Source organism: Solea senegalensis, linkage group LG1 (assembly GCF_019176455.1).
Source record: "Solea senegalensis isolate Sse05_10M linkage group LG1, IFAPA_SoseM_1, whole genome shotgun sequence".
Taxonomy (NCBI): domain Eukaryota; kingdom Metazoa; phylum Chordata; class Actinopteri; order Pleuronectiformes; family Soleidae; genus Solea; species Solea senegalensis.
Window position 1 is genome coordinate 11533013 of NC_058021.1, and position 26922 is coordinate 11559934.

At 40.4% G+C, this 26922-nt stretch overlaps 2 protein-coding genes across 2 annotated transcripts in view; one reads left to right on the forward strand and one right to left on the reverse strand.

Moving 5' to 3' along the window:
• Positions 1 to 514: 514 nt before the first annotated feature.
• On the reverse strand, positions 515 to 10283 carry map6d1 (MAP6 domain containing 1). Its single transcript, XM_044028765.1, has 3 exons — positions 9632 to 10283; positions 6775 to 7102; positions 515 to 1091 (listed from the first exon to the last, which is right to left on the reverse strand). Exons 1-3 carry the CDS (start codon positions 10090 to 10092, stop codon positions 1023 to 1025), a joined length of 858 nt encoding a protein of 285 aa, XP_043884700.1. The 5' UTR covers positions 10093 to 10283; the 3' UTR covers positions 515 to 1022.
• A 3041-nt stretch (positions 10284 to 13324) lies between these two features.
• ece2a (endothelin converting enzyme 2a) overlaps positions 13325 to 26922 on the forward strand; it is a 64769-nt gene continuing 51171 nt past the window's right edge. Inside the window, exons 1-2 of the mRNA XM_044031582.1 lie at positions 13325 to 13597; positions 14532 to 14696. Of these exons, the coding sequence (XP_043887517.1) occupies positions 14537 to 14696 (160 nt within the window). The 5' untranslated portion in view covers positions 13325 to 13597; positions 14532 to 14536. The remainder of the gene's footprint in view (positions 13598 to 14531; positions 14697 to 26922) is intronic.

The window sequence follows — 26922 nt, forward strand, 5'->3', positions numbered from 1 at the left end:
CGGCAATAGCTAGGTGCAGTAACATCACTGCATTATGTTAAATAAAGTGTATGTAACTTGCCTTCAAACCACTAACTACTTACTTTCAATAGTGGTGCTTGTAATTAGTGAATTGTCTTTCAGTCGTTATACTCAAGTCATCTCGTATTCTAACGTGAGAAGAAACAAAATAACAATTCTCACCAAAATCCTCCCGATAAACTACTCCTTTAAATGTCAGTGCTATGAAATTGTTTGGTGACATGAGTCTCAAACCTGGTTAACAAAACTAACACCAAAATATACATACTTTATAACACAGCAGCCACTTTACACTTGTCAGTTTGGTTGTAATGAGTTTGATTCCCTCACAATGATATTTGATGTTTGGCTGATTTCAAACCAGGATAATAGAAGTTAATTGCAATCACTTCTCTTTAGTCATGTCATGTCAACCTTTTCCCTTTCGTTTTCCGTTTCTGTTTCGGCAAAGGGATTCAGTCGTCATTCAAGACACAGCAGTCAAAGTCTACTATAAAATTTTAAAAGAGAACATTTTATTGTCATTTCATTCACATCATCGATATTATCTCTTTTTCTTCAACAGTAGATTTACAAAATATGTGACCTAACACTACCTTGAGAAAATGTTTAAAACTGTTTGAGCGCTGAGGAAATTCTTGCAGACTTCTAGCAACACTTAAGGGCGACAAAGTACTCTAAGTAAAGACTGTCACTCGGCGAACTCGGCTTTATGTGCACACACAAACACGTAACAGCCTTTTTTTTGTGCCTCTATAACCACAACAAAAACAAGCTTTTTTTTTTTTTCAAAATTGTTACATTTCATGCATGGTCATTGCCATAGCAACGGGCAGGGAGGAGTGTTTAGGTGGAGAGGGGGTGTCTTATCTTATTTCCACTCAGGATGCTGCTTATGCTGCTGCTTCACAGGCTTTCCAACAGTACATTCCCTTGCATAGATTCTTGTGTTGTGTGGAACGGACGCAAACCATTCTCCTGTTGATTCCTTGAAAGTGGACTCAGACCCTCGATCCACTTTGAAAGAGCGCAGACGTGTTCGGAGGGATCTTGGTCCTCACCAAATGCTCCTGAGACGAGAGAGAGAGAGAAAGAATGGGAAAGGGAGAGAGAGAAACCGGTAGAACCTCAACTTTTAAAGGTGATCAGAGAATGAACCAGAGAGCAGTGGCAGCAGCTTTGTGATCACCGTGCACCCATGAAATGAGAAGAGACTGGTTGGTCTGTGCCGTCAAAAAGCATAAGGGCCGCTGTCACAGACTGAGCAACCATGGCTGAATTTCTAGTTCCTGATTAGTGCGGCCATGTTCTGCTGATGGCAGCTGTTCTCAGAGCCTGACCACAGAAATGTCCACATTGGAGTCACATCGTTTAAAGCTATTATACGATATGTCACTGAAATGCTGTGGTACTTCAGTTTAGAAGGGTGGCTGCTCTTATCACGCGGTTGGTGTAGTGGCTGGCACTCTTGCTTTTGCAGCAAGAAGACCCGGGTTTGCGACCCGGTCGGAACAAGGGCTTTTCTGCATGGAGTTTGCATGTTCTCCACGTGTGTGTGTGTGCACGCAGGTTTTCTCCGGGTTCTCCGGTTTGCAGATTTCGGGATGAAGTCAATTGAACACTCTGAACACTCTGTAGGTGTGAGAGTGAGTGGTTGTTTGTCTCTATGTGGCCCTGTGGTGGACTGGCCACCTGTCCAGGGTGTACCTCGCCTATTGCCCTATGTGGAGGATAAAGTGGTAGAAGATGGATGGATGGCTGCTTTTATCACACTTTGCTCTTCCAACAGCTCTTAAATGTACACTCAACTCTCAAGTGTGAGTGTACAGCGCAGTGTGTGGCAGGGAAGCCAGTACACATTGTTCCCATAGCCAGACTGGTGTGTCCGTCTCGTCCACCACCCCAACAACCCACATAGAAACTGTGTTTTCGTGCTCTGCCTAGCACCCATCTCCCTTTTAACCTATTGCAACATTGCACTGCAACAGATAATCCATCACATGGAGCCTCCTCCCTGCCTTTTCACCGCCGTACACTGCATCTCATTCCTCTCTCTCCCCCCCCCGTTCATTTCTGCTCTGCTCTTCTTGAATGCAACCCTGCCAGCCTGAGAGAGACCTGCCAACTTGGCAGAGAACACCCATCTGTAGTCCTGGGCAGTGTGGGAAAAAAGAAAGTGAGAAGGTCCAAGTAAAAAAAAAAGGTAGTGGTGGGGGTTTAAGGGGTGTAGATGTTAAGCGGTGTGGACTAAAATAGGTAGAGAGAGAAAACATTGAAGCACAGAGGGAGGTAGCTGCAGGGATCCAGACAGAGGTACAGTTTAATGGATGGACCTGGAAACAGAGTTGTGTTAAGACAATTACATCTTCAGTGTAATAAACGTCAAACAAACCACATAAAATGTCCAGTGTGTAACATTTAGGGGAGTTTATTGGCTGCAATTGAATATACTACCCATGAGTGTGTTTGTAGAAGTGTATAATCCCTTCAATATGAAATAGTTTACTTGGTTTACTTTCAGATTACCAGCCATGTTGATCTAATCTGATTCATTACAGATCACTTGATGGCTCTCATTTCACGACTGCAAGAGTGAATGGCACACACATACTTTTTACATGAATCGTCAACAACAAGAACAACAGAAAACAGATCGCTCTGTATTGAAGCAGGAGACCTTTATTGATCCCAGTGGAGGGGATTTCAGTAATGGAAACTTCATTTTCTACCACTTTATCCTCCACGTGAGGGTCAAGGGGTTGAAAGGCGCCTAGTTTGCGTCTCATCCCAAGTTATGGCTGTTAACTGTGTACACCAGGAGGACTGGTTATAAGAATATGTGAGTAATTAAACTTAAAGTTGGCTGAAGAATAGACTGTTTCTCTCACAGCTGGTGCCAAATCCCAGCTGACATGGGGTGAAAGGCGGGGTTCACCCTGGACAAGTCGCCAGTCCATCACAGGGACACATAGAGACAAACCACCAGTCACTCTCACACTCACACCTATGGTCAATTTAGAGTGTCCAATTAGCCTAATCCTAGATTCTGATGATGAATATTCCCGTTCATGTTCATATCAGTACATACATTATATCTGATGTTGGACCAAATACTGCAGTGACACAAATCTGCTTTGTAATTTATGGTACTCAGACTTCTGTGACTTCCACACAGCCTGGTAATGTGAATGCAGCCGGTGCTTTAAAAAGGTCACCGCCATCTTGTGCCGCCGTGTTCCCAAAGCAATAATCAGTCAGAATGTTCCTTGTCTGCATTTTGAAGCGGACCATGAGACGAACAACATGCTTTCTGGCACATGAAGGCCACCATAGTTCCCTAATAGACAACATCAACAAAGGCCTACAGTATAGAAATGTGTGTGCTCCTTTGTAATCGTACAGGTTTTAAGTGAGACTGTGTCTTGTTGTAGACCGTGGGTGTCAAACTGGCGGCCCGTGGGCCACATGCGGCCCTCCAATCAATTACATGTGGCCTGCGCACCACAAAATTAATTAGATAGCAATATTTCTTATAATAGTAATAAGAGATTCGGTTGTAATTATTGCTTTATTAAATGTATTACACTCATCATTAAATTCCATATATTTAAACAGTTATCCTCGTCATTATTTGCAAAAGTTTCTAAAAATTCTATAAATAGGTTTATATTGTGAAATATAAATATAACATATTTTATATGGGTAAAATATGTGTGTATATTGTGACGTTTTAGTGAGGATAAATCTTTTTTCTTTTCTTTTTTTTAATCTGGCTGTTTAAACCTCACCATGGTTTAAAACCATTGTCAGCAGCATTTCCGTGCCGCACTGTGCCGTGTTCTGAAGTTAAGCAGCTCTGTCCAATGAGATCTGAGAGCAAATTTCGGGGGAGAACTGCTGTCTCTTAACTGACTGTGTGAAACAGCCCAGAATAAGGATTTCCTGCTGAGCTTTCCACTCTGCATGTGAATGTGTTTCACTGTCGCCACTTTTTGTCTCACTCAGCCCTGACAGACTGTGGATTACACGGCCTGTCCTCATAAATCTGCTTTCCTTGTAGAAAAAAAACAAAACAAACCCCCCGGCTCTCTCATCATACAAAAGCATCAACTCCATCTAATCACTAAATTGTCTGCTGCGTGTCATGAAATTAAAGACTGCTTTTATCTGGCGATGGATTTTTATCTCTCATAGGTCGGCCGCACAATTTGACAGATTGATTTGAGCCATAATGAGAATTTCATGGCTGCTCAAGTTCTTTATCGGTGAGAGCAGATTGATTTTGATTTTAGCAGCTTATTTGGGACTTAGCTATTAAATCATTCAATGAATAGACATAGTCTGTTTGAAGCAGCTTCTCTGCTCTATACTAAATGAAGTATCTCTGTTTGCTTCAGAAACAGAGAATGTCGTCACATAAAGCTGCTTTACACCACAGTTTTATCGTTCGTGGGGCGACGGTAGCTCAGTGGTAGAGCGCGTCGTCTTTCAACTCTAAGGTCGTGGGTTCGATTCCTACCTCCGCTAGTCTACATGTGTCCTTGGCGGCTGTGACGGCAGTGTGTGAATGTTGAGTGATAAATAGTATGAAAGATGAGTGATAGAATAATGTGTTGTGTGAATGTCAAAACTGTTATGTGAAGCAGCTTTGAGTGGTCATTAAAACTGGCAAAAAACGCTGTTTAAATACAAACCATTTACCTTTCATACAGCACATCTATTCTATCACTCATCTTTCATACCTATTCATAGCCACCAGGAGCTATGTGTGCATTTAGCTTTGTTTTGCTAGAATAGGGGTAGTATTTTTAAAAATGTTCTTCCCAACCTCAGTTTCCCCTGAGTCATATACAAATATCTTCATTCTTTTCTTTGTTACGTGCCCACTTGGTCCTGTTAGCATAACTGTTAGCAAAGATGGCGGACACTGTTTACATTCTGGGAATGAGGTCCCGCCCCCTACCAGTGTGGAAAAAGTGCAGAATTAGCGTTGCAGTTTCAAGCCTCAGACCAAGGCACGTTTATTACGTTGGACACGTAACAAAGAAAAGAATGAAGATATTTCTCGACTCAGGGGAAACTGAGGTTGGGAAGCAAAATTTTTCAAAAATACTACCCCGGTTTTAGTAATACAAAACTAAATGCGAATCAGTGAAGTGCTCCTTTAAGTGGCATGTATAGATTAGCAGCGTGGGAATCAAACCCACAACCTTCAAGCTGACCCGGTCCAAACACACTGACCTCAGTTAGAGTTAAAAGCCATCCAGTCCTTTAAGGTGAAGGTTTTAGAGTAAGGCGTTAACTGTTATGGTTAAGGTAAGGGATAACACTTTGTTAAGGCTGGAAGTCATTGCCCAATCATTGCAGTGTCCTGAGAGGAATAGCAGTGCAAACCTGTGTGTGTGTGTGTGTGTGTGTGTGTGTGTGTGTGTGTGTGTGTGTGTGTGTGTGTGTGTGTGTGTGTGTGACATCACTGAGGTGAACTCAACTGGGCCACGTGTGATATTAATAGAGTCCACGTCCTGCTGACTGTTGAAATCTCTCACTTCAACCTCCATTACTGTCACAGGCTTAAGTGACAGGTATTAGAACTTAATGGAAAAGCGATTCATCAGAAAATTGTGTAAAAAAAATTGTGCTTTTTTTTATACTACAGGTTTTGTGTGCTGTTATTTCCCGAACCTTCTCTGACAAACCAGTCTGACCCGGCAGTGCTCTGCTGTGATGGATGACTGGTGAGTGGTGTCGGGCACTTACTGTCTCACCGCTCTTCCTTTATCATTCATTCTTTTTTATTTCCTACCCACAAAGCATTAATGCTCCTTTTTGGCCACACTTTGGACATTAAAGATGACATGAAAATAAAAGCATGAAGTGCATGTGACCTTTAAGTGGACCAAATCTAATCACATGTGTTTTTGTTTTCTTCCGTTTGTAAAGACCATCTGTCAAAGTGATTTTCCTTCATACTGCACTGCAAGAAGTAACCCCAGAGAGTTTGTGTATGCTTTTCTCTTTTGACCAAAAGTAAACAACACAATATCAGCCGTCTTTTCTGAACTGTTGCTATTTCCTTTAAATGTAAAATTTTTTCCCAATATTCATGCACATGAAATAATAATCAACTGCTTCATGTATATGAAATATAAAAACAGTTATTTATGTTGTGTTTTTATTTTATTGATCCTTTATTTAGCCAGGATGGTCCCATTGAGATACAAAGATCTCTTCTTCCAGGGAGTCCTGGTCAAGATAGCAGAGACGAGACAATTTCACATATAAAACTCACAACAGAATATAAAAGTTAAAAGGAGGTCATTAAAGGGGAGTAATACGTATACAGGCCATACCAACACGATCCTTAATCTGGACCCCTCAAACATGATTCTTGATGAACTACAGACTTCCAGTTTTGTTTTATTTTCAGACCAAAGTAGAGCACATCTCGACAAACCGTCCACATACAGTACGTCTCTGTTCTATTCAGGTCAAAGTAAGTGAATGTAGCACCAGCCGATGTTATCTAACACAGTGTGTGGCCTGTTTTAAAACAGCTGGGTCACTTTGAGATACTGAGGGACAGAATGCTGTCTCACTTCTCTGAGATGCGGCAGCATCAGGCCACCGGGGAGACGAGTGGAGAAGATGACTTTGTTGCTCTTTTAGTGAACTCTTTAAAAACCTTAAGCTTCTTCTACGTAAACACTGTAACATCATGTCTCCAGCAAAGTCAGTTACACTGGACTTACTTACCGCTCCCTTAGTTGTTCCGCTGAGCTCAGTCCTCTCAGGTGCGATGTCCCGCTGGAGGCTGGAGGAGCTGGGTGAAGTGGCAACATGCAGGCCAGAGGGCATGGACAGGGGCACAGCAGCAGGTTGTACGTTGGAGGCAGCGGACGGGATGGCGTGCTCCTGCTGTTGCAGCGCTGAGGACCTGTAGACGTCCACACTGTAGGCAGCCTGGTAGCTGGTCTCACACAGGACGTGGGAGGACTCTGTGCCCGGGCTGGAATATTGAGCTGGAGGAGTTTTTCTTGTACTTTTGGCTGGTTTCGCTCCCGTCCACGGCCTGTACTCATGCCTGGAGGAGGAGACGGAAGCTCAGTGCAGAGAAAACTTTATATCTGGCTTGTTTACGAAGGGACTTACAGATGCATGCAGATCAGTTTAGTAAGCATGAGCTTCTTAACTCTTAGATTTCACCAACTGTATAAACACACCTGAGCAAAAAGTACTCAAAATGTGTACAATCGGATTGAATTTGTGAAATCTGGAAATACGCCACAGTCCAAAGTTAGCTTGGCTTGTTTTTATGAACAAAAAGAAAACGGTCTAATTTTGTGACTTCTGCATAATTATCGCTACTTTTATATCAAAACTCAAAATGCGTTATGAAAAATGAATCATAACTTTGACTCAACAACACGTAAGAATGCATTTTTTTTAAAAACCTGCATATGTGACCTACAAACGCACCCCCAGGATGTCCATATAAGGAGTTGTGTATTATTCCCACGGCAAATTACCACTGGTGCAGCTAAGGGTTAAAGTCTATCAAAATAACTGCACTGAAAAGAAGGTTTTCACTATCATTCAATTTAAATGAAATTATAATTAATCTTTATGTGTCAGGCATTTTAACTGCCTTTGTTGACTACCTACGGTATATAGCCCTTTAAATAAGATATTAACACCACCAATACAGATCTTGTTATTTATACCATTTCATTTCAGTCATTAAATAGGAAGTTAAAAAAATGACAAATCATTCATCATCAACAACAGGAGGGTTAAAGACACTTAAAACACACTTAAACCCTTTCTTAATTAGAAAAGATAGCCCTTGACAGACGTGATTAATCTGCACTACACAGGATTCAGTGTTTAAAGTCTGCATTTATATGTGTCTCATCCTTACTTTTTGTTATTACACTGAATCACCAGACTCACTGAATCGTCTTCATATTAGTTTCCAGCGGACACAGAATCACCACTCAGTGGATCATATGTTAAAACTGAGGTGATTACGAGGATAGGAAAATAGATTTGAATGTGCAAATTACATTTATTTCATTCTAGACTGTGAAACTTCAAACTAGTAAATGTATTATTCTAATGCAGAAAGGGAATTTTGTCTTTGCTCATGGAACCCATGATATTGTGTTTCCTGCCACACTAAAATAAAATGCAAAAGAATATTTATATTTGATAACCTCATGTTTATTCAGATTAGAGTTAAGCCATGTATTATGTATGTATTATCTCTTATCTTTATAGTTTATACTGTTATTCCCCTGTACTGTTGTCCTGTGCTGGAGAATAACTACAGCCTTAAATGTTATGTTATGTATGTTGTCCAGTAATAGTTTTTGTTTTCTTTTTGTATACTTATATTTGAGTCTTTCATTTTACAATTGTATTGTTAATACAGTATATAGTATTGTGTGTTTACTGTATGAATTATTATATATGTTAAATGTTAACCCCAGACAGAATGCTGTCAATTTTGGCTTATGTAATGATTAATGGGATCCTGCTTTACTAAACTTAACTAAACACAGATGCAGGGATTTGTCCAAAAAACCCCACAATAAAATACATAATAAAATGCCAGATAATTGTAGATTAAGTTTTAACTGAGGAAACTGGTTAATTGTAGTTTCAAAAATCTGTATTAGCAAATTTGAGACAAAACCTTTAATGTAAACATTGGGTTGTGAGTCTCAAAGTGTGTAATTACGTCAGTGCATTTTAAACTTTTGTTATGTTGACAATGAATAAAAACATATTGTGATGTATGGGTCTATTGTTATTTAAAGGTCCAGTAAGTATTTCCATTTGTCAGAAATGGAATATAATGTAATTATAGTGATGTTTTTTTTAGTGTACAATCACCACAATGTTTGAATAGTTTGTTTTCATTACCACAGCCTTTTATATCAGTAGTGGGTCTTCTCTACAGAGGCTGCCATGATTGACGACAATGTTTTTAATGGACTTCACAATAGATGTTGCTAAATCCTACACACTGCGTTTCATCTGCTCAGCACTTTACAAGATCTCCTCTACTATTTAGTGTTAGTCATCATTGTTTTTCAGGTGAAGGTTAACCCTTAATTTATCTTGCCCAACATATGCTTATTTACCAATTTACCAAAAGACAGATAAAAAGAGCGTTACGGCGAGTGGTTCAAAGGAGCAAACATTTATGCAAAATATCATGCAGAGCAGTGGTTCTCAAACGTTTTATACTGAGCTCTTGAAATACAGAGGTGTAAATAGGAAGAGCAATGTCTAATTTAATTATTATCATCATTATTATTATTATTATTAGTAGTAGTAGTATCATTATTGTTGTGTAACTTTATTCAAAATTCCTCAGCTCCACTCATTTTCCTCCAAGGACCACCAGAGGAAGCTTGCGTACCACTGGTGGTACACATACCACACTTTGAGAACCATAGATTTTTTTCTGACTCACTATCTGTTCCAACTTCTGATGTAAAGGGAGGCACACAGTCTGCAAGTTTTTCATTATGATTAGTTGTTTTAATCAGTAATCATGACATAGGGGTGACCTACTTTTCACCTGAGCACTGGTGTATCCTACCTGTAGGAGCTGGTGTTGCTCTCCTCCTCCCCCTGTCTCCCCCTGCCCCGCTCCACCTTCACACCCCGGCTGAGGTGAGTGTTCGCCGGACTGACACTGCTGCTCCCTCCGTTACTGATCCAGGGGAAATTCTCCTTCCTGGGAATGGGCCAGGGTTTGAAGTCCTGCTTGTACTGTGTGACGCTGGGGAAAGGCACTCCGGGTTCCTCCTCCTTCTTTGCCCTGAATGATCCTCGGGTCCCGTCTCCATCCCGTGTGGGCGCCTGGTTCGCGGTTGAGTAGTGATTCCCTGGCGCGCGCTCCCGGTACGAGGCGGCGAGCTGTTTGGTAACGGAGTGCACCTCGTGCTCCGTGATGTCTGAGTAGTTCTGGGTGGTGAGGGGGACGGAGAGGTCCGACTTGTCGAACTGGTTCCAGAAGCGAGCCAGGCAGCACACTCTGCTGATGCACGGCCAAGCCATGAGGCTGGGGAGGAGGAGAGGAGGAGGAGAGGGGGAGGAGATGGAGGAGAGGAAAAATAATTAAAGAAGAGAAAAAGAACAGAAAAGAGCAGAGGTTACATTCAGAGAGAGCAGCACTCTCCCCCAGCTGAGGAGAGTCCAGGAGTCCAAGAGTCCATATCAGCAGCAGCAGCAGCAGAGATGAACCTCTCTCTCTCTCTCTCTCTCTCTCTCTCTCTCTGTGTGTGTGTGTGTTTCTGGGACTGAACACCCCTGTCACGTGGTCTCTGATAATGCCTCCACAATTCTATGCAGAGTAAAAAATGTGGCAGATTATTCCCCACCTGCCACCTCACAAACTGGATCCAGAGAGTCTGCATCAGTGCTGAGTCTCACTGGATCCAGTTTTGAAATAAAGACCTGTTCGCTCAGGATCATCACTTACACACACACACATCACTTGCATCTTCATTCATCTGTCTGTCTCTCCAGAATAGAATAGAATAGAATGGAGTCTGCTGCAGGGAAGGGGACACAAACACACACACAATGCTTTGTGACTTTTTAAGTTCAGTCAGGGGAAAATGTATTTGCTTCCGCCATGGAGGTCCAATTGTTGCCTGTTGTTTGTGTCGTCTGTTTGTTTGTGGACGGCATATATATCTCCAGGAACAAAGGACAGATTTGGGTGAAAGTTTCTGGACTACATGAATTACCCATGGACATGAAATCTGCCCCCCACCTTTGAACATTTTAAATCGCTTTGAAAGACCTACCTCTTCTCCTCGGGCCTTCACCTCGGAATAAAAAACAGTAAATCCAGACACTTCTATGTAGTTTTTTTTATTATTATTATTATTACTATTCTATTACATCACTATTTTACTGTTTTACTTCTATTTTTATTGATTTTAGTTTAGTTGTATACCTTTTATGTTGCTGTGCTTTTAAATCTGTAAAATACTTTTTACATTTGTTCTAGGAAAAAAAGTTGTCTTGACTTGGACAGATTTGGTGGTGATCAGACATTGTTTCAGGAAATTAAAAATACTAAATTGGTATTGGCAACATCATTTTATCATATTAGGATTTTCATGCAGCATAACAATTGCATGAAACAGATATGATTGCATATATATTATCTGCTGTTGACCAAGCTATTGCCTTTGAAAGATTTAAATAATGTGTTAGGGGAGTAGGGGTGGATCAAAATATTGATTTGGTGATATATTCCTGTCCTACCTTGTGCAATACGATAATCAGTACACCAGGGCACACATTTTTATTAATAAATGAAGGCGCTCTAAAGTCAACAGTCCCTGCTAGTTTCACTCGCCGGGCGTCGCTACTTCATGTGTCCTCACGGTGGCGCTGCTCAAACGAATTAGGCCGAAGAAGAGCGAGTTTATGGCGGAAAGAAAGCTACCTTAAGAGACACTCCTTCCACATTCAATATATAGACTTTATGACCTTTGTTCTCTATGTTGTGAATAAATAAAGAAATCATGCAATGTGAACTTTTCACGTTAACGTTTTGTTTTCTTTAGATAGACAGATATCGGGATGTATCAGTATCACTGTATGATTGTCTCACATAATCGTAGTATCGTGATGTTATTGGTATCGTGAACCATGTACCTTGTATCCTCGTGTTAAAAGCGGGATCTGACTGTGTCATATGGACTCACGGCTGTGACAGTGGCGATATCCCCCAAGCAACAGATTTTATGAATGAAGAGTGCAGTCTGTGTAGATGTGTAATCTATATTTTAAAGTTATAAATGGATGAAGAGACTCTGCATTGCTTTTCTTCTCCCCAGATTACTGAAGAGAGAAGAGTGTGCCCATTAAGGCAAAAAAAAACCAACTCTTATTTTCCATGATAATGATGTGATAGTTCATTGAGACAGGTTTCTCAAAGTGCAGCAACTTAACAAGCACGGGTGGGTTTGACACAGAAAAGGCGACTGCCCATAAATCATCTTAATCATCGCTCTACTTTCACGTCAGTGTGAGTCACAGATAATGAGGCATGAGTTGACAATGGCTGGTTTGTTATGCTCACAGCAGATCATAACAATAATAATAATGATAAAAAAAACTGTGTGACACTACCATCTGGTGGAGAAAATATGTCATTACTCTCCTCAGTTTTGAAGAGGTCAAATGAGAGTTGGAATGTCTTTTGAAAAATGTGTATATATATGTCTCCATCTACACACCGGCTGAGACACTTCTGTCCATGGCTGTGGGATGTGATTTCATTTGTGTTGTGGTAGAACAAATATTCATACAGAATTAGCAAAATTGACTTTTTAAGTTGACGTCTCAAAAACCTATTTAGAGAGGTACATGGAAGAAACCAGAACTTTCACATAGCAGTGTGACAGTGATATATATAGTGATATATATATATCTCAGTTGGGCCTTCTACATCATGTTTTCTCAGCTGTACCATTCACATCAAATCATGTTCAGCTTTGTTTGCTTCCCTCTCCAGGCAGGAGGCATCATTATGAAGGCTGGCATACCGACTTAGTATCTTAGACAGCCTTACTTCAAAGAAACCAAATGATCCCTTTAAATTATTCATACTTTGCCTTCTTTGATGCAAGAGTTTTCCTGCTTCTGCCTCTTGAAAAATAAAAATATATACTAGTAAGTCATAATCACGAGAAAGTATAATTGTAATTACGAGATAGCTTCTCGTAATTATGACTGAGTACCTCATGACTTATTAGATTATTATTATTAGATACTTTCCTCATATTTATGAGTTACTTTAGCGTAATTACATCTTATTTTTTGATGAATATGACTTATATCATAATAATTAGATACTTCATAACTATGACTTAATTTATTTTAATTATGAGAGACGTTTACATAATTATGACTTCTTATCTCATAATAGATCCTTTCTTATAATTATAACTTATTATCTGATAATTATGACTTATTATATAAGAATGAGAGACTTTCTCATAATGATGACTTACTAATATATTGTTTCATTATTCAAATGGCGGAAACGGGCTTCGACACCTTCTAAACACTGAATGCTTATCTTGTTTGCTTGTCATCTTGCTGCCTATATATTTGACATACTTGACAAATATAAGTTATATGATATTTCTCCGAGTCAGAATCCGAAAAGTGAATTCACTTGGGGAAAGTAGTGAGTACGGTGTAATATCCGACAGCGGGGCGGTGTATTTGAATGCAGCACGTTATCGCTCCGCCCACTTAACGTTCACGTTTGCCTAAAGTAGAGGGAACAGAATAAAAACCACAGAGAAACGTGTCGCTCTTGTTCTGGCTAATTTGTAAAACAAGTGTAGCTGTCAGAACAGACACACTTCAGCTCATGTCACTCCTTCATTTGCTGCAGATGTGTCCACGCTAGATTCCGCTGCCGCCACAGCACGTGGACATTCACGGCACCAACCGGTGCCAATCTTCCTTTTTCTTTTTTTTTGAAAAAAAAGAAGAAGACGTAAATCACCTCGGCGTTAACATAAAACCCGTAAGTAACTCCATGCAAAATATGTGATTCTGAGCTAATTGTGTTAACCACTTGTTTCGGTGTGAACGCAGCAAAGAGAGATAGTGAGAGAGAGAAAGACCTTCCTGATATTTACACTTACCCGCGCATGCGCCGTGGTCACCTCTGCAGCGTCTTTCACACTCAAATTTAAAAAACCCAGAATTTGTTTTTTTAAAACCTGGTGGAGCCCTTAAAAGATAAAAAAAAACATAGTTTCCATTGCTGGTTGGGACAAGGAGAACCAATAAAATCAATATATACAACTGTAGAAAAACAATACATGCAAAATATAGGAAAAATATAAACATTAAGATAAATGAAATTTGTCGATATACAGTACATGTGCAGAGCAAAACTTAAGCATGTAAACATTATCAAAGTCTAAAGTGCGTGTGTGTGTGTGCATCATTTAGTGTGTGACAAATATGAGGTTTAGTGCAGTGTCTTGAACAATTTATGTTGAGTTAATACAACTGTTCATTTCATGTTGATTGATCTGCACCTATTCTCATTCTTTTATCCCAACGCAATAATCATAATAACAATAATAATAATAATAATAAGATTCATCTGCATGTTATGTTGTGTTTTGATTTATAAGCTGTGATAATCACAGGTCCCTGGAGTCAAAGGTGGAATCACTACTTGTTTTGTGCGTTAAACAACGTAAAAGTCGAAATATTTTTTATTAAACAATGAAGTAAATTAGTCATCATGTTTATGAAACTGTAACAGTGGGAATCTTTATCATTATTAAAATGACTAATCATCAGAGTTCTGATACATTTTGACTTTGTTTTAAAGCATTTTCTGTTGATAGCATCTGAAGAATGTTTTTTTTTTAGCATGAACTTTCAACATGTAACCACAGTAAAGTCAATTAGTGTTTCGTTCTGACATTTGTATGTTAAAGGGAAGATGAACCATCTGCCCGTTAACAACGCCAAGTACAAAGACGTTGACTACTGGGATGACAGATACAAGACAGAGCAGTGTTATGACTGGTTGGGTAGCTTCTCCAAATTCCAGCACCTTCTGGAGAAACATGTCAAGAAGGAAGATGCCATTCTGATACTTGGTGAGTACTTGGTGTCATTTCTTTTACCTCCTGTCCTCAGAAGGGCAAAACACTGTATTCTTCACAAAATATTATGAATTGGAGGTCGTGTTGCAACACCTTTTTTTGACATTTCAGCTTCAGCTCCACTCTCTCAAACCCTGCGACCCTCCTTCATTCTGTTGTCAAGTTAAGCAAAAATGCATGTGACCATTTGCCCTTATTATTAACAGATTGAACACCTGATGCGTCGACATCAGCTGCATGACAGGCCGTTAAACTCAGAAGACCTGTCTGCAAACAGCACTCATTTCACCAGAAAACATTAATGTCTGCTCCAATACATCATCCATCCATCTATCTTATCTTATCCACCTATTTAATTTAAATAATTGCTCTTTGTTGTTGAACAATGACAAAAGCCGCTGTGCAGAACTTTAGGTAATTATTTGTTGTTATTAAGGCACCTCTTTATCATCTCCGTGAGAAGAAATAAGGTAACATTATTTGTGTTCTGCGTCAGAGGTTTTTTAGCAGTAGGATTGACTTGTTTGTTTTCACTCATAGCCCAACCTGTTTACAACTGTCTCACTAACACAGTGCTGTTGTTGCCTCCATCTGTCTTGATTTGACAATGGTTTGATTGTAACAGACGTTTGTTTGTGTTTAGAAGCTAAGTGTTTATGACTAGCGGTCCAAAATAAGCAAAGATTCAAAGACTCAAATTGAAACCATCTGATTCGAGGACAGGAAAAATAGAATCTGACCAGAAATTCATTTTAACATGTACATAGCGAGGCATATGTTTTTAATGTTCTGTGCTATGAAAAAAAAAGTATATAATATACACCCCATGTCTTATCACTTTGACTTTGTCCTGTTCTGCCTACGTGTGGTCCCTAGGTGTTGTTACAGTATCAAAAAAAACGTATGCGTTTCCTCTTTAAATTATACATCATTACACATTTTTGTTTTGTTATTTTATTGTCATATCACTCTTTGTTGTTTGTAAACGTGAGACTTGGAGTGAAAGCTTTGTTAATGTCCACAAGGTGTCGCTGTTCTTTTGAAAATAAAGCCAGTTGGCTTGTACCCGCAGTACAACCTTTGTCATGGCTGTGCTTCTCTGTACAAGGTGCTACAAAAACATTTTGAAGCATGAGCGCCGATCGATTATTAGTTTATCAACTGGAGTTTTATTAAATGTAAAGCAGCCGTTTTCGGGGCCGTTTTCACTACTAGCAGAAAGTCAAATTTGACCTCTTTGTTTACTTTGTGCATTCTAAGAAAGAGTGAGGGTTTATGGTTTTTTCCTCATAAATTGCTAATGCTGATACAGAGTATGTGGTTAATTAAATGTTTTTGTACTTGTACTCTTTTTTTGTTACTTGTGATGAAAATCAGAGAAAATGAGTGCACTTTGATGTAATCACCTGTGATACGATGCAGTTAAAGACTGATTCTGGGCAATTGAAGTGGTAGGTTTAATCATCCTTGTTTATAATTAGAATTTCTAAGAGACACATTTGAGGTCTTTAGTTGTTTGACTGTTTTACCTCCACAGACGCATAAAGGGCTATGGTGGTCTATGTCTTGCTGATGTGACTGTTGTTTATTCATGCACAGTCCTGTTTATAGGTTTGTTCAATTTGTGTCAGGGTGTGACGGGGGCTTTCTGCTGTGTGTGTGAGTGTGTGTGAGTGAGTGTGCGTGAGTGAGTGTGCATGCATGTACTGTATGTGGGGAGCTGGAGAGGCTCCGTGTGTTGCTGCTGCTGTTTAAATTCCTGTAAGGCTAAAATATACAGACAAACTGAACGACTCCCTGAAGTCTTCTTTTTATAATTTGGATGAAGCTTGTCTGTAGCCCTACTGCTTCAAAACTGTACTTCGAAGCATGAAGTCAGAACGCTGACAGACAGTCTCACTTTTTCTGTGTGCGTCATAGGCACACCTACAGCAGAGGCGTGAGTGGGCTCACAGACTCTGGAGTCTGACATATGAAATGTCTTTTCCATGCCTCTCTCCTGCATTACACGGCAGCGCAGACTCTTTCTTTTGTTGTTGTTGTTGTTGTTGTTGTGCAGACTGACTTAAAGGAGAGCCATTATATGTGTTGAGAGCTCTCATCGTAGACGGCATCTCTCTATTTTTATGTCTCTATCGCACAATCATGGAATCACATGTTTCTTAGCAGCACGTGTCGTTGCTGTCTTTTTCAACAACGCACATGCACAGATCAGGAGCTATATATGGAAAACCCACTTAAAACATGCGTGAACCCGCACGTGTTGTACAGATACAACAGGCCCCCTTTTTTAGAAGCACTCAAGTATCGCCATGCTCACACTAACCCCCACTTCACTGTGTGAATCCAGAGAGACCATTGGCTCGCATGAAATGACACAATACATTACCATCATCACCACCGGGGGGGACCTGGGCATCACTTGGCAGGGAGAATGGGGGGGAGGAGGGAAGACGTTAAGAAAGACCCGAGGCACTGTGGTGCCATTTGTGTGTGTGTGTGTGTGTGTGTGTGAGATGCGTGGACAATGGAAAGAGAGATGGTGAAGGGAGGTAAATTACTAATCAGGTTTGGGCCACTCAGCTGCCTCACATGGAGGTCATTTCCATTAAGATAATCTAAGCAGCACAGAGGAATGGAAAGACGGGAGGAAGAGATGATCAATGATGCATGGTCTAATGCTTTGCTGCCTGCTGATGACAGTTTTAATGTCTTTCTCCTTCCTCCTCTCTTCATGTGAATCTTTTAATCTTGTTCCAGTCTTTTTCCGCAGTTTGTTGTCGCTCGCTGAGCCTCCATTTCCATAATGCTCATTTACCTGTTTTCCTTCAAATCCCTCTTGTCCTCCACTCCTCATCTCACTGATTTTGCTCCCCACCTTCTTCGTAACCTACTTCCGCCTTTTGCTATTATTCTCTGTTACAAAGCAGAGTCTGTCTGTCTGTCTGTCTGTCTGTCTGTCTGTCTGTCCCCTCAGAAAGACTTGAGATTCACACACAATCGTACCTTTTTAAGAGATCGGTAATATTCTGAGTTTAAACTGAATATTATCATCTCTGCATTTCTCAAGTGTGCAATCAATAAGGGTGGGTGATGACACTGATTTTTGTTTTGATGTTATTGTTACAGTATGACTGTTGGATATTCAACAAATCACATAGTTTTAATGTTTAAAAATATACAGCAAAGGCCTGATTGGAACAGTATAACAAGGAGGAGCTTTGACATGTAAGCAGGAGTAGCGTTTCTGTTCTCATTTACACCAAGCAGAGTCCTTTGTGTTCCAAGTTCTAACTAGGACTATCACAATTAATTACTACTAGTACTAAATATATTATATTATATACTGTACAATTTCTGGTTTCTCTGCTCCTGTAAGACATTAATATTGATATTAAAATGTTAGCCCCTGAAGAAATAATAACAACAGAAACAAATGAATCCATGAATTGAGATGATCCACATTAATTAATCGCTAATGGAAAATAAACATTAGTTGCAGCCCTACTTTTTCCAACATTAACTTTTCCAGTTTTCACCTTTTCTCATAAATAAACAGATGTAGAAATGATTCATTTTTACTCTTTACTTTGTGTTATGTAAAGACAAATTCTCAAAATGGCATTTAGTATCGATCCACCGGTGCATCGTGATCCAACCAAGTGGTAAAATCATTTCATAAAATCAAGTCATCCATTTCGAGGCTGTGCTGCCCACTCGTACACCCACCTCAGCCTTGTTGACATCAGGTCATCTGTGTTATTTTTGCTTGAATATACTGCAGGAAGTTAATGTACAATAACTTAAGTTACAGTTAAGAACTGTATCCCAACCACCGTAAGAACTAGACATGCTCAGTTTATTTAGAGCACATTTAAAGGAATGCTTGATTAGTATTCAGGTCTGTTAACCATTGAGTCTATTCTGAACATCTGTCTGCTTTCATTCACCTACACACGTCTTTCGTTGTACTTTGCTGTGTCAGACTGTAGTTTATATTCTATGCATGCATCGTTTCTTGTATTTCATACATTTTTACATAGTTATTCTCATTTTCATTTGAATAACATATTTGAAACAATTACTGTGTGATATTTATGCAGGTCAGTGAGAAACAAACATGTTTTCTTCAGCCTAGAATATGTTGTGTGTGGGTATTTTGATAAAATTTTGATAAAATTTATACCTACTAGAATAAAATTTCGATGAATTGTGGACCATGTATCGCATCATGAGGTACCCTTTGATTCCCCCCCTCGTTCTGAAATATGTTTCCTCAAATTGATTTTCTTAAGGTCCATGTATTTTATTACTGTTCTGCTTACTTGAGTAAAACATTGAGTAATGTGTAATTTAGTATTTCATTTTAAATTATGTTAGGTCTGTCCAGTGACTACAGATGAAAAGTAACCTGTCGGTTTGCTCTGGCACATTTACAGAAATATTATCGACGTGTGCTGTCCCCGTTTAACTAAACCAGTAAACAAATACAATAAAGTAAGTCATGATATAGAAAAATACATGTACATTTTGATGCTAATGTTATATAACTTTTGAAGAGCAGCGTGTGACATAACTAATGTTCATTATTACTGGCTGGGTTGCCTGTGTGGTAAGCTGAAGGGCTCCAGGGTTGTCTGTGCCTCTGAATTGCGTCAAGCGCACACTGACGCTCCTACCTGACCTGCATGTGCGTGAGCAATGATCGGCTCGCACTTGGTCCAGTTCCCTCCTGCCGCACAGCCTTCTTTAATGGCCTGCTCTGCTCTGGGCGGCTGCCAGTGATGTAATGACCCCATGTCTCCCAGTGGTCAGTACTCATGCCTCCCTGCCCAAGGCGAGTGGTGATAATGATGCAACAGCTCTTTTCTCCTTCAGTTTGTGCGGTTGAGAATTGCAACTGAGTATCTGGTGTATATCTACATCAGTGCACTGCAGGTACACAGGACATGACACAAGGACATCTACCTGTCGGGGTTTGTATGACTATTAAAACATAATGTAGGTGTCTTATAGCACGGACACACAATTCTGCATTGTGTTTAGATGCACTAAATGCTCTGAAATCTTCATATTTTTTGGATTCAAATGGCAAATGGCCTGTATTTATTTAGCTTTTCTAGTCTTGATCACCAATCAAAGCTGGTTTATACTACAGTTTTGCTATTCACCCTGTCACTTACACTTTCACATGTCAATTTATGTAACTTTTTATGTAACCTTTATAGACTTGCAAAAAAGAACATGACCTACTTGTCTACATGTGCTGCAGTTTTTGGTCACCTACTGACATTGTTGGCCAGTGACTTCATGGGCCCCTTGAGCTTCAGAGGATGACGTAATTGCTGTTTGTTGGCAGGAATGGTGAACTGCCATGAGTGTGACTTTTCAGTCAGCTGATGTATCACTATGCGTGTCACAGTGCTCCAACTACTATGACATTACAAGTTTTATAAAGAACATTACTGCATGGTAACGGAATGCAACCTCCGAAAAGTCCATCTTTTTTAAAGTCACCCCCCTCTTCCTGCAGCAGGCCCCTTCTTACTTAATCATTCCTCACACCCGTCTTCTTCTCTCCCTCCTTCATCATGTCCTCCCGTCACCTCCTCGCACTACTTTCACTTCCCTCATCACCGCTGTCTCATCTCTCTCTCATTTTCCTCATAGACCATTGCCTCACTTGTACTACCCCAGCCTTCGCCTCGGCCTTTGTGTGTCAGTGTTTGGTATCAAAGGCGTCCACCTGTGTTTTCTGAGCCAGTCCTGTTTATATATAGCTGGAGCAGAGGTGTTTACAACAGTACTGGGAGCTGTGGGAGATCAACAGACTGCTGGTGGGTTATTATGTGCAGCTACACCTTGTTTTGAAATTTGCATTCCACTAGAGATGTGCACACTTCCAGAGAAGCAGTCAATCAATGCTCACATAAAATTATTCTGAATGTTTTATGTCAGATTTGTGAAATACATCTGTGTTGAACAACTATTTGTTGTTTTCTGTCCAAAAAAATAGTTTGAACCACAATTGATTAGTTCAACTTATATACATCCATCCATCTTCTACCGCTTTATTCGCCACATGAGGGTTGTGGTGAGTGCTGGCGCTAATCCCAGCTGACGTCATCTGATGTTTATTATAATAATCATAATGATTATTACATATTTGAAAAGGTTAACCTTTCTGATTAAATTAGATTTTTATCTTGCACTCAAAATTCAAAATGGTGTTTGTCCCACTTTATTTTCTTTTTATTGCACTCATTTCCTCTCTACACTCCTGCATGTGTTTCATCTTTTTCACCCATCTTGTTTTTCTCTCATGTCTCTCACCTGCTGCACTGACAAGCACTTGCATGCAAGCCTCCATGTCCTCCTTCTCCTCCTCCTCCTCCTCCTCCTCCTAGCACATGAAGGAATAACAACACCAGCAATAACAGTGAGGCCTCAAGTAGCAGACATCTTCCAGAGGAGTACAAGAACCAAGAGAAGAGCCTCAGCCATTTTCACACTGGTCCTTCATTTTTATTGCAGATCTCCCTTTCTTTGGCAGCTGGAGGCGGAGCATATCTGATCTGATGGGCTTGTATCGTCGTCATCGTTGTCCTAGTTTTTGCTGGCACTTGCCATCTACTGTAGTTCATTCACAGGAGCATTTGTTGTATATATTTGACAGTGGCTCAATTCTGCCTTGATGCCTGATTTGTGATCTGGTGTTGAATATTGTGAAGGATTTGCATGTATGTGAGGTAATAATGGACAACAGTGAGGGAGAAATGTTTTTATTTTTTGTCAGGAGCAAAGTAATTAAGTGTTAAATTGATAACACACACAGGTTTGTGCAGCTATTTGTCCATGGACTCCTCAAACAAGCCATTATCCTAACCTCAACCAACACCGGTTAATGCCTAACCCTAACATTAACCTAGCCACAATTCAAATTTTATCCCTAAACTTAACTCGTTTCTCAGAAATGAAGCTCTGCTTCATTTGGAACAGGTTTTGGTCTTCATGAGGACTACTGGTCCTGACAAGCACAGCATTCTTTAGTGCAGGTAAGGTGTGTTGTGTGGTTTGAATGAATGAATGATAATATAATATAATATAAGATATAATAAATAAATATATAGTCCTTTATTGTCCCACAATGGGAAAATTTCTGAGTGAGTGAGTGAATGAATGAATCAATCAATGAGAAAGAGAGAAACCAAGACGGCAGAGGAGAGTTGCCTGAGGCATCTGAATTCTTAGTCCCAATCCCTCCTCCTCTCTTCATCGTCTCACTCATCCTTCCTTCCCTACACTCCCCTTTTCTCAGCATCCGGATTGGCTGTCTTTGGTTTTGCGGGAGCCCTCAACGTGCAGCAGTCACTAAGTCAGAGGGGGCAACCCTCCCTCCATCCCACCCCCCCCACCCCCTCCCTTCCTCTCTAGTTTTTGCTGCTGTAAGGAGTGGTGCTGTTTATGAATGAATGAGCCTCACAGACACAGAATGTGAATGAAAAAAAAGAAAGAGGGGGAGCGAGCAGATAGGGGGTGCACATGGGCTGAATGAAATGCAGCAAGGCACGGATGGAAAATGGAAGAAGGATGCTGAATGAAAATCACAAGCGTGGGAGGGAGCAGGGGGAGGCGGTGTGTTGGCGGAGATGGGTGATGGAAATGAAAAGAATGTGAAATAGTCAGGCTCCACTTCCTGTGCCCCTATGATCGTCATCATCTTCATTCTGTGTGAGAGTGAGGTAATGTCCACCCTCATAGGTATGCAGATCAGGCAGGATCCTGGACCAGCCAGGGTGTGTGTTGCTAGTGGGAATCTCCACTGCCTCCATAACACGCACATACATGCACATGAACACACATTTTACGAAGCTTCTCTGCAAGCTGTTGCTGCATGCTTTGAATAATAACGGTATTACCCGGGCAACTAGGCTAGGATGATCGATGGGCCTGGCCCTGATAAACAGAGCACAGCGTGTGTGTGTGTGTGTTGCTGCGTCTCTGATGTTGCAGTGGGATTTTCTTTATTCTGGGACAATTAGAAGATATCTTATTATCAGAGCCATTCCAACCTGTCGCGTGTGTACTTGTATTTGTCACCTCTTTAGGACCCTTTCTGGCATAAACACAGACCTTTTCAGGACCAGAAAGTCTGTTTCTAATGAGGCTGAACCTCATTTCTGAAGAACTGCTTAAGGTTCGGGCTAGGATGTAATTTGTGGTTAGGGTAAGGGTTAGACATTAACCGGTTAGGATTAGGGATACGGCTTTGTTTAGGCTGTCCAAATGAATGGAAGTCAGTGTCTAAAGAAGAATAGCTGTGCTAGCTGTGTGTGTGTGTTGACACTGAATGCCCTTGGGGATGGGGCTTGTGCCTATGGCAAGCTGTTTTTTGCATTTAATCGTTAGACACTACCAATATCTGCAACGTGATTGTTACTAGTCAAAACTACAGTTACAGAAGTTCAGTTTTTACTAGCGAGATTCAAACTACTTTTGCCATTCATGTGTTTGAGGTTTGTCATTATAGAAAATCTACAATTCAGTGTAGTAATCTCTAATTCCAGTTTCAGATATCCACAACGTCATTATGACTAGTCATAATTCAAGTTCAATATATCATTAATTATCCTCATTTGAAGATATCAACATTGTCCTTTTTAGATATCTTGAATGTTGTTTCAGATAGTCAGAATGAAGCTGGAGATATCTTGAACTTGAATCATGTCTAATCATAATGACTTTGTGGATATCTGAAACTGAAATTGGAGATATCTACAATTCAGTTACAGATATCCACAACTGAAATGTAGATATCTATAATGGCAAACCCCATTCACATGAACTCGAAACAAATTAATTACAGATATCTGTAACTGTAGTTTAGACTAGCAATGACATCACAGATATCTGCAATTGCAGTTCATACCATAGTCAAAATGATGTCACAGATATCGGTAATGGTAATTCCAGACAGTCAATTTTGGCGATTAAATGTTAAAACTGCTTGCCATACGTGTCTGGACTGTGAGGGTCACACACACGCACACACACACGCACAAACACACACACTCTCTTATCAGTCATTGACTTGTGATAATAAAATAGCCGATGGAAGTAAAAAGGTACATGGCTACTATTCACAGTACACATTACACAGCGAGCTCATTTGATTAAACATGTGCTGTATGCAGTTATATTTATGAGGGCTGTTGTTTGGTGTGTAAGCCAGTATGTTGGAAAAAATACACAATACACCCAAGTCTACCATAAATAATCACATCATATTTACCTCAATAGAAAATATGAGGCAGGAAATATTAAATATGGTGTGAGGATTTCATTTTAGATTTCAAAATAAGACATTTTAGAACATCATTGTTCCCCATATAATTTGGGGGAACTGAACCTTTATAGATCCCACCCTCCCGTCATGATTAGTTAACATTGTGTGACTTTCACAGTGTGTTACTCAGCCCTGCACACACAGCTGCAGTTATGTTTTCAACTCTGACCATGTTTGTGTGTGTTAACCTTGCAATAATGAAAGCGTTTGTTAGTGTAGTTTGTTCAAATCCAGATCTTGATCTGTAATGATAATATGGGAACCTGATTGGCCTTGGAGGAGCTTTTTGCTACCGTGAGTGCTTTTCCTAGGACATAATTTTATCGTAGAATTGGCAACAAGGGAAGTTGTGACTTTCATTATAGAACATATCATAAATAAAGTAAAGTTATGATCATAATTTGTCATTAGCAGACACCATGTGTGTGTGTGTGTGAGAGGTTTGGGGAATGTATGGCTGATTAGCATTCACACAGCCACCTCTGTCTGCAAAGCACACTGCATCACATTACCCTTGCTCCATCCTTCTCTCCCCTCTCTCTCACCTCTGCTCTTCACTTCCTCAGTGTCTTTTTCTGTTCCTCCACTCCCCAACCCGTAGCTTGGAGGGAGTAGGGGGAAGGAGGGGGAAAAAAGGGAGAAAGGCTGCAACATTGCCTCTCATTGCCTCTCAAGCTTCTGTGGATGTGACAATCACGAGAAAGAAAACGTGTCAATTCTGTGTGAACTTGAACACACAAGCCTTTCGATTCCAGCGATTCACACGCTCCGTCTGCGAAAATCTTCATGTAACGTTTATGTAACGGCGAGCAACAACGATAAAGCTTTGTGAGAATTGTGTATGAAGGGCTTAAAGCGTCCATGCATTTGGTAATTTATAGGCTCAATGTTCAAAATGCACATTCATTGCCTCATACCACTCACTCCTGTGACTTTCTTCACCCTCAGTTTTACCCGTTTGTCTATATCTTCCGGTAAGCCTGGTCTTTGTAATTGGTCAACAGCTTTGCTCATGTTCTAACCTCTTTCCATACATACCACCTGATCACCTGTACACACCACCACTGTAGCAATGGTAACAGTGGCTTTGGTTCTGCCTCGTCAATTTAAGCCAGTCTAGTGAAACAGTAGGTGGGCATGTTACTTGGTGGTGTATTGTAAGCTACTTATAGATATGCACTGAATTCATGTGGAGGGACTGTTAAAAACCTACCCTGATGGCCACTGAAATTGCTCTGGAGACTCTATGGAGATTCTCCTGACAGCTCACTGGTCTGATCTTTGGTTAATGGAGTGAGCTCATGTGAGAACACAGCAGAAGAAACCCCTGCTGCTGTAAATGTGTCTCACTCACACAATTTTTTTTTCTCTCCTGTGAACACCAAACTCTGACTTCAAACCCCTGTGACTGATGACACAATATCACAGGAGAAAGTACGAGGATGCATTTAAATGTAAATTGCTTTGCCGCATTTAAACACAACTATGGATGAATGTACATACAGCACAAGCAGAACAAATCTCCAGTTTACCGGTGGGTTCTCTGTGTCTTACAGCGTGGACATGGTTTTAAAGTGTGTACCCCACGCCGGGTATTGACCAGCTATTGCAGTTTCAGTATCACTCACTGTGTTGCTTGGACACTTGCATTAAACGATTCTGTCGGGGAAAAAGCTGTGGAATTGGACAGCTACGACACTTGCATCTAAAGCTCCCTGTGCCCGTTTGTAAGAGAAATAAATCTCTGCTGTGGTCGATTGTGTTGCTTGTCAGTGAGAGAGAGGTAGACATTGTGTTCCGAGTCTCATTGTCGTCATTAACCTGTCGTCACATCGGTTTGTGCAGGGAAAGCCCCCTCAGCTAGGTAACGGCAGTGTGTGTGCGTGCGTGCGTGCGCGTGTGTGTGCGTCATTGATGTCCCAGCAGCTCATGTAGCTCTCTGCAGTGATGCAGCGTTGCTGCGAGCCTGCTGTGATGCTGCAGAGTAAAGCACTTTATTCTCCTGTGAGTAGCTGCTGTGTATTTTGTACTTTGATTTTGTAAGTTAGATTTTAACCACGGTTTAAGCATCTCTATCTAAACCTAATGTGAAAATGAAAACACATTCAATCCTTTCCTACCCGAGTACTACAGTGATTTGCGGAAATACCAAAGACCTATGCATCCAGCCCATGTTGTGTGTGGCCATCTAATTGCAAATTCAGCATTGCTTAAGTTGTGTCTAATGGGTTGTCAGAATCTAATGTTCATTTCCACCATGGGGTCTTGTCAAACATTAACATTTTAGTTGAACAGTTCAACATGTATAAAAACATTGGTAATCCGAATTAAGGGTTTGGACAATACCACTTTTTTGTGTGCGATGCCGTTACAGTCATTTTAACGTATGAAGCTGTTAATAACACATTTGTGCTCTTAACAGTCAGGTTGTGAGTCATTTCAAAGACATATTTTAGGAAGAAATAAACAGCCCAAACGTGACTGCAGCTAAAATGCTTTTGCTGATTTATATTTCCATATTTACAGTCTGTGCAGAGTGAGGCAATGTGATATGTAGGATTTTTGGACTGTATTGGATTGAACATGTTTACCTGCCCAATAGCCAATCCAGTGATTTCGACCGATACCGATTCCCATCCCTAATCAGAATGAGCTTTAAATGTAAATGATTGAACATATTTAATTCAGAACAAATGCAATTCAATCATCATGAGTCGTGTGTTAAGATTTCTGCATGACGCATTATGACGCAGTTGCTCTCGGTGCGTCTACTCTTTATTGCCTGTGTGTTACTGTGGGTATTGGTGCAGCAGTGAGCTGACCAGAGAGCCAATAAGAGTGAGACGAGTTAAAGAGTACGAAGCGGATAAAATG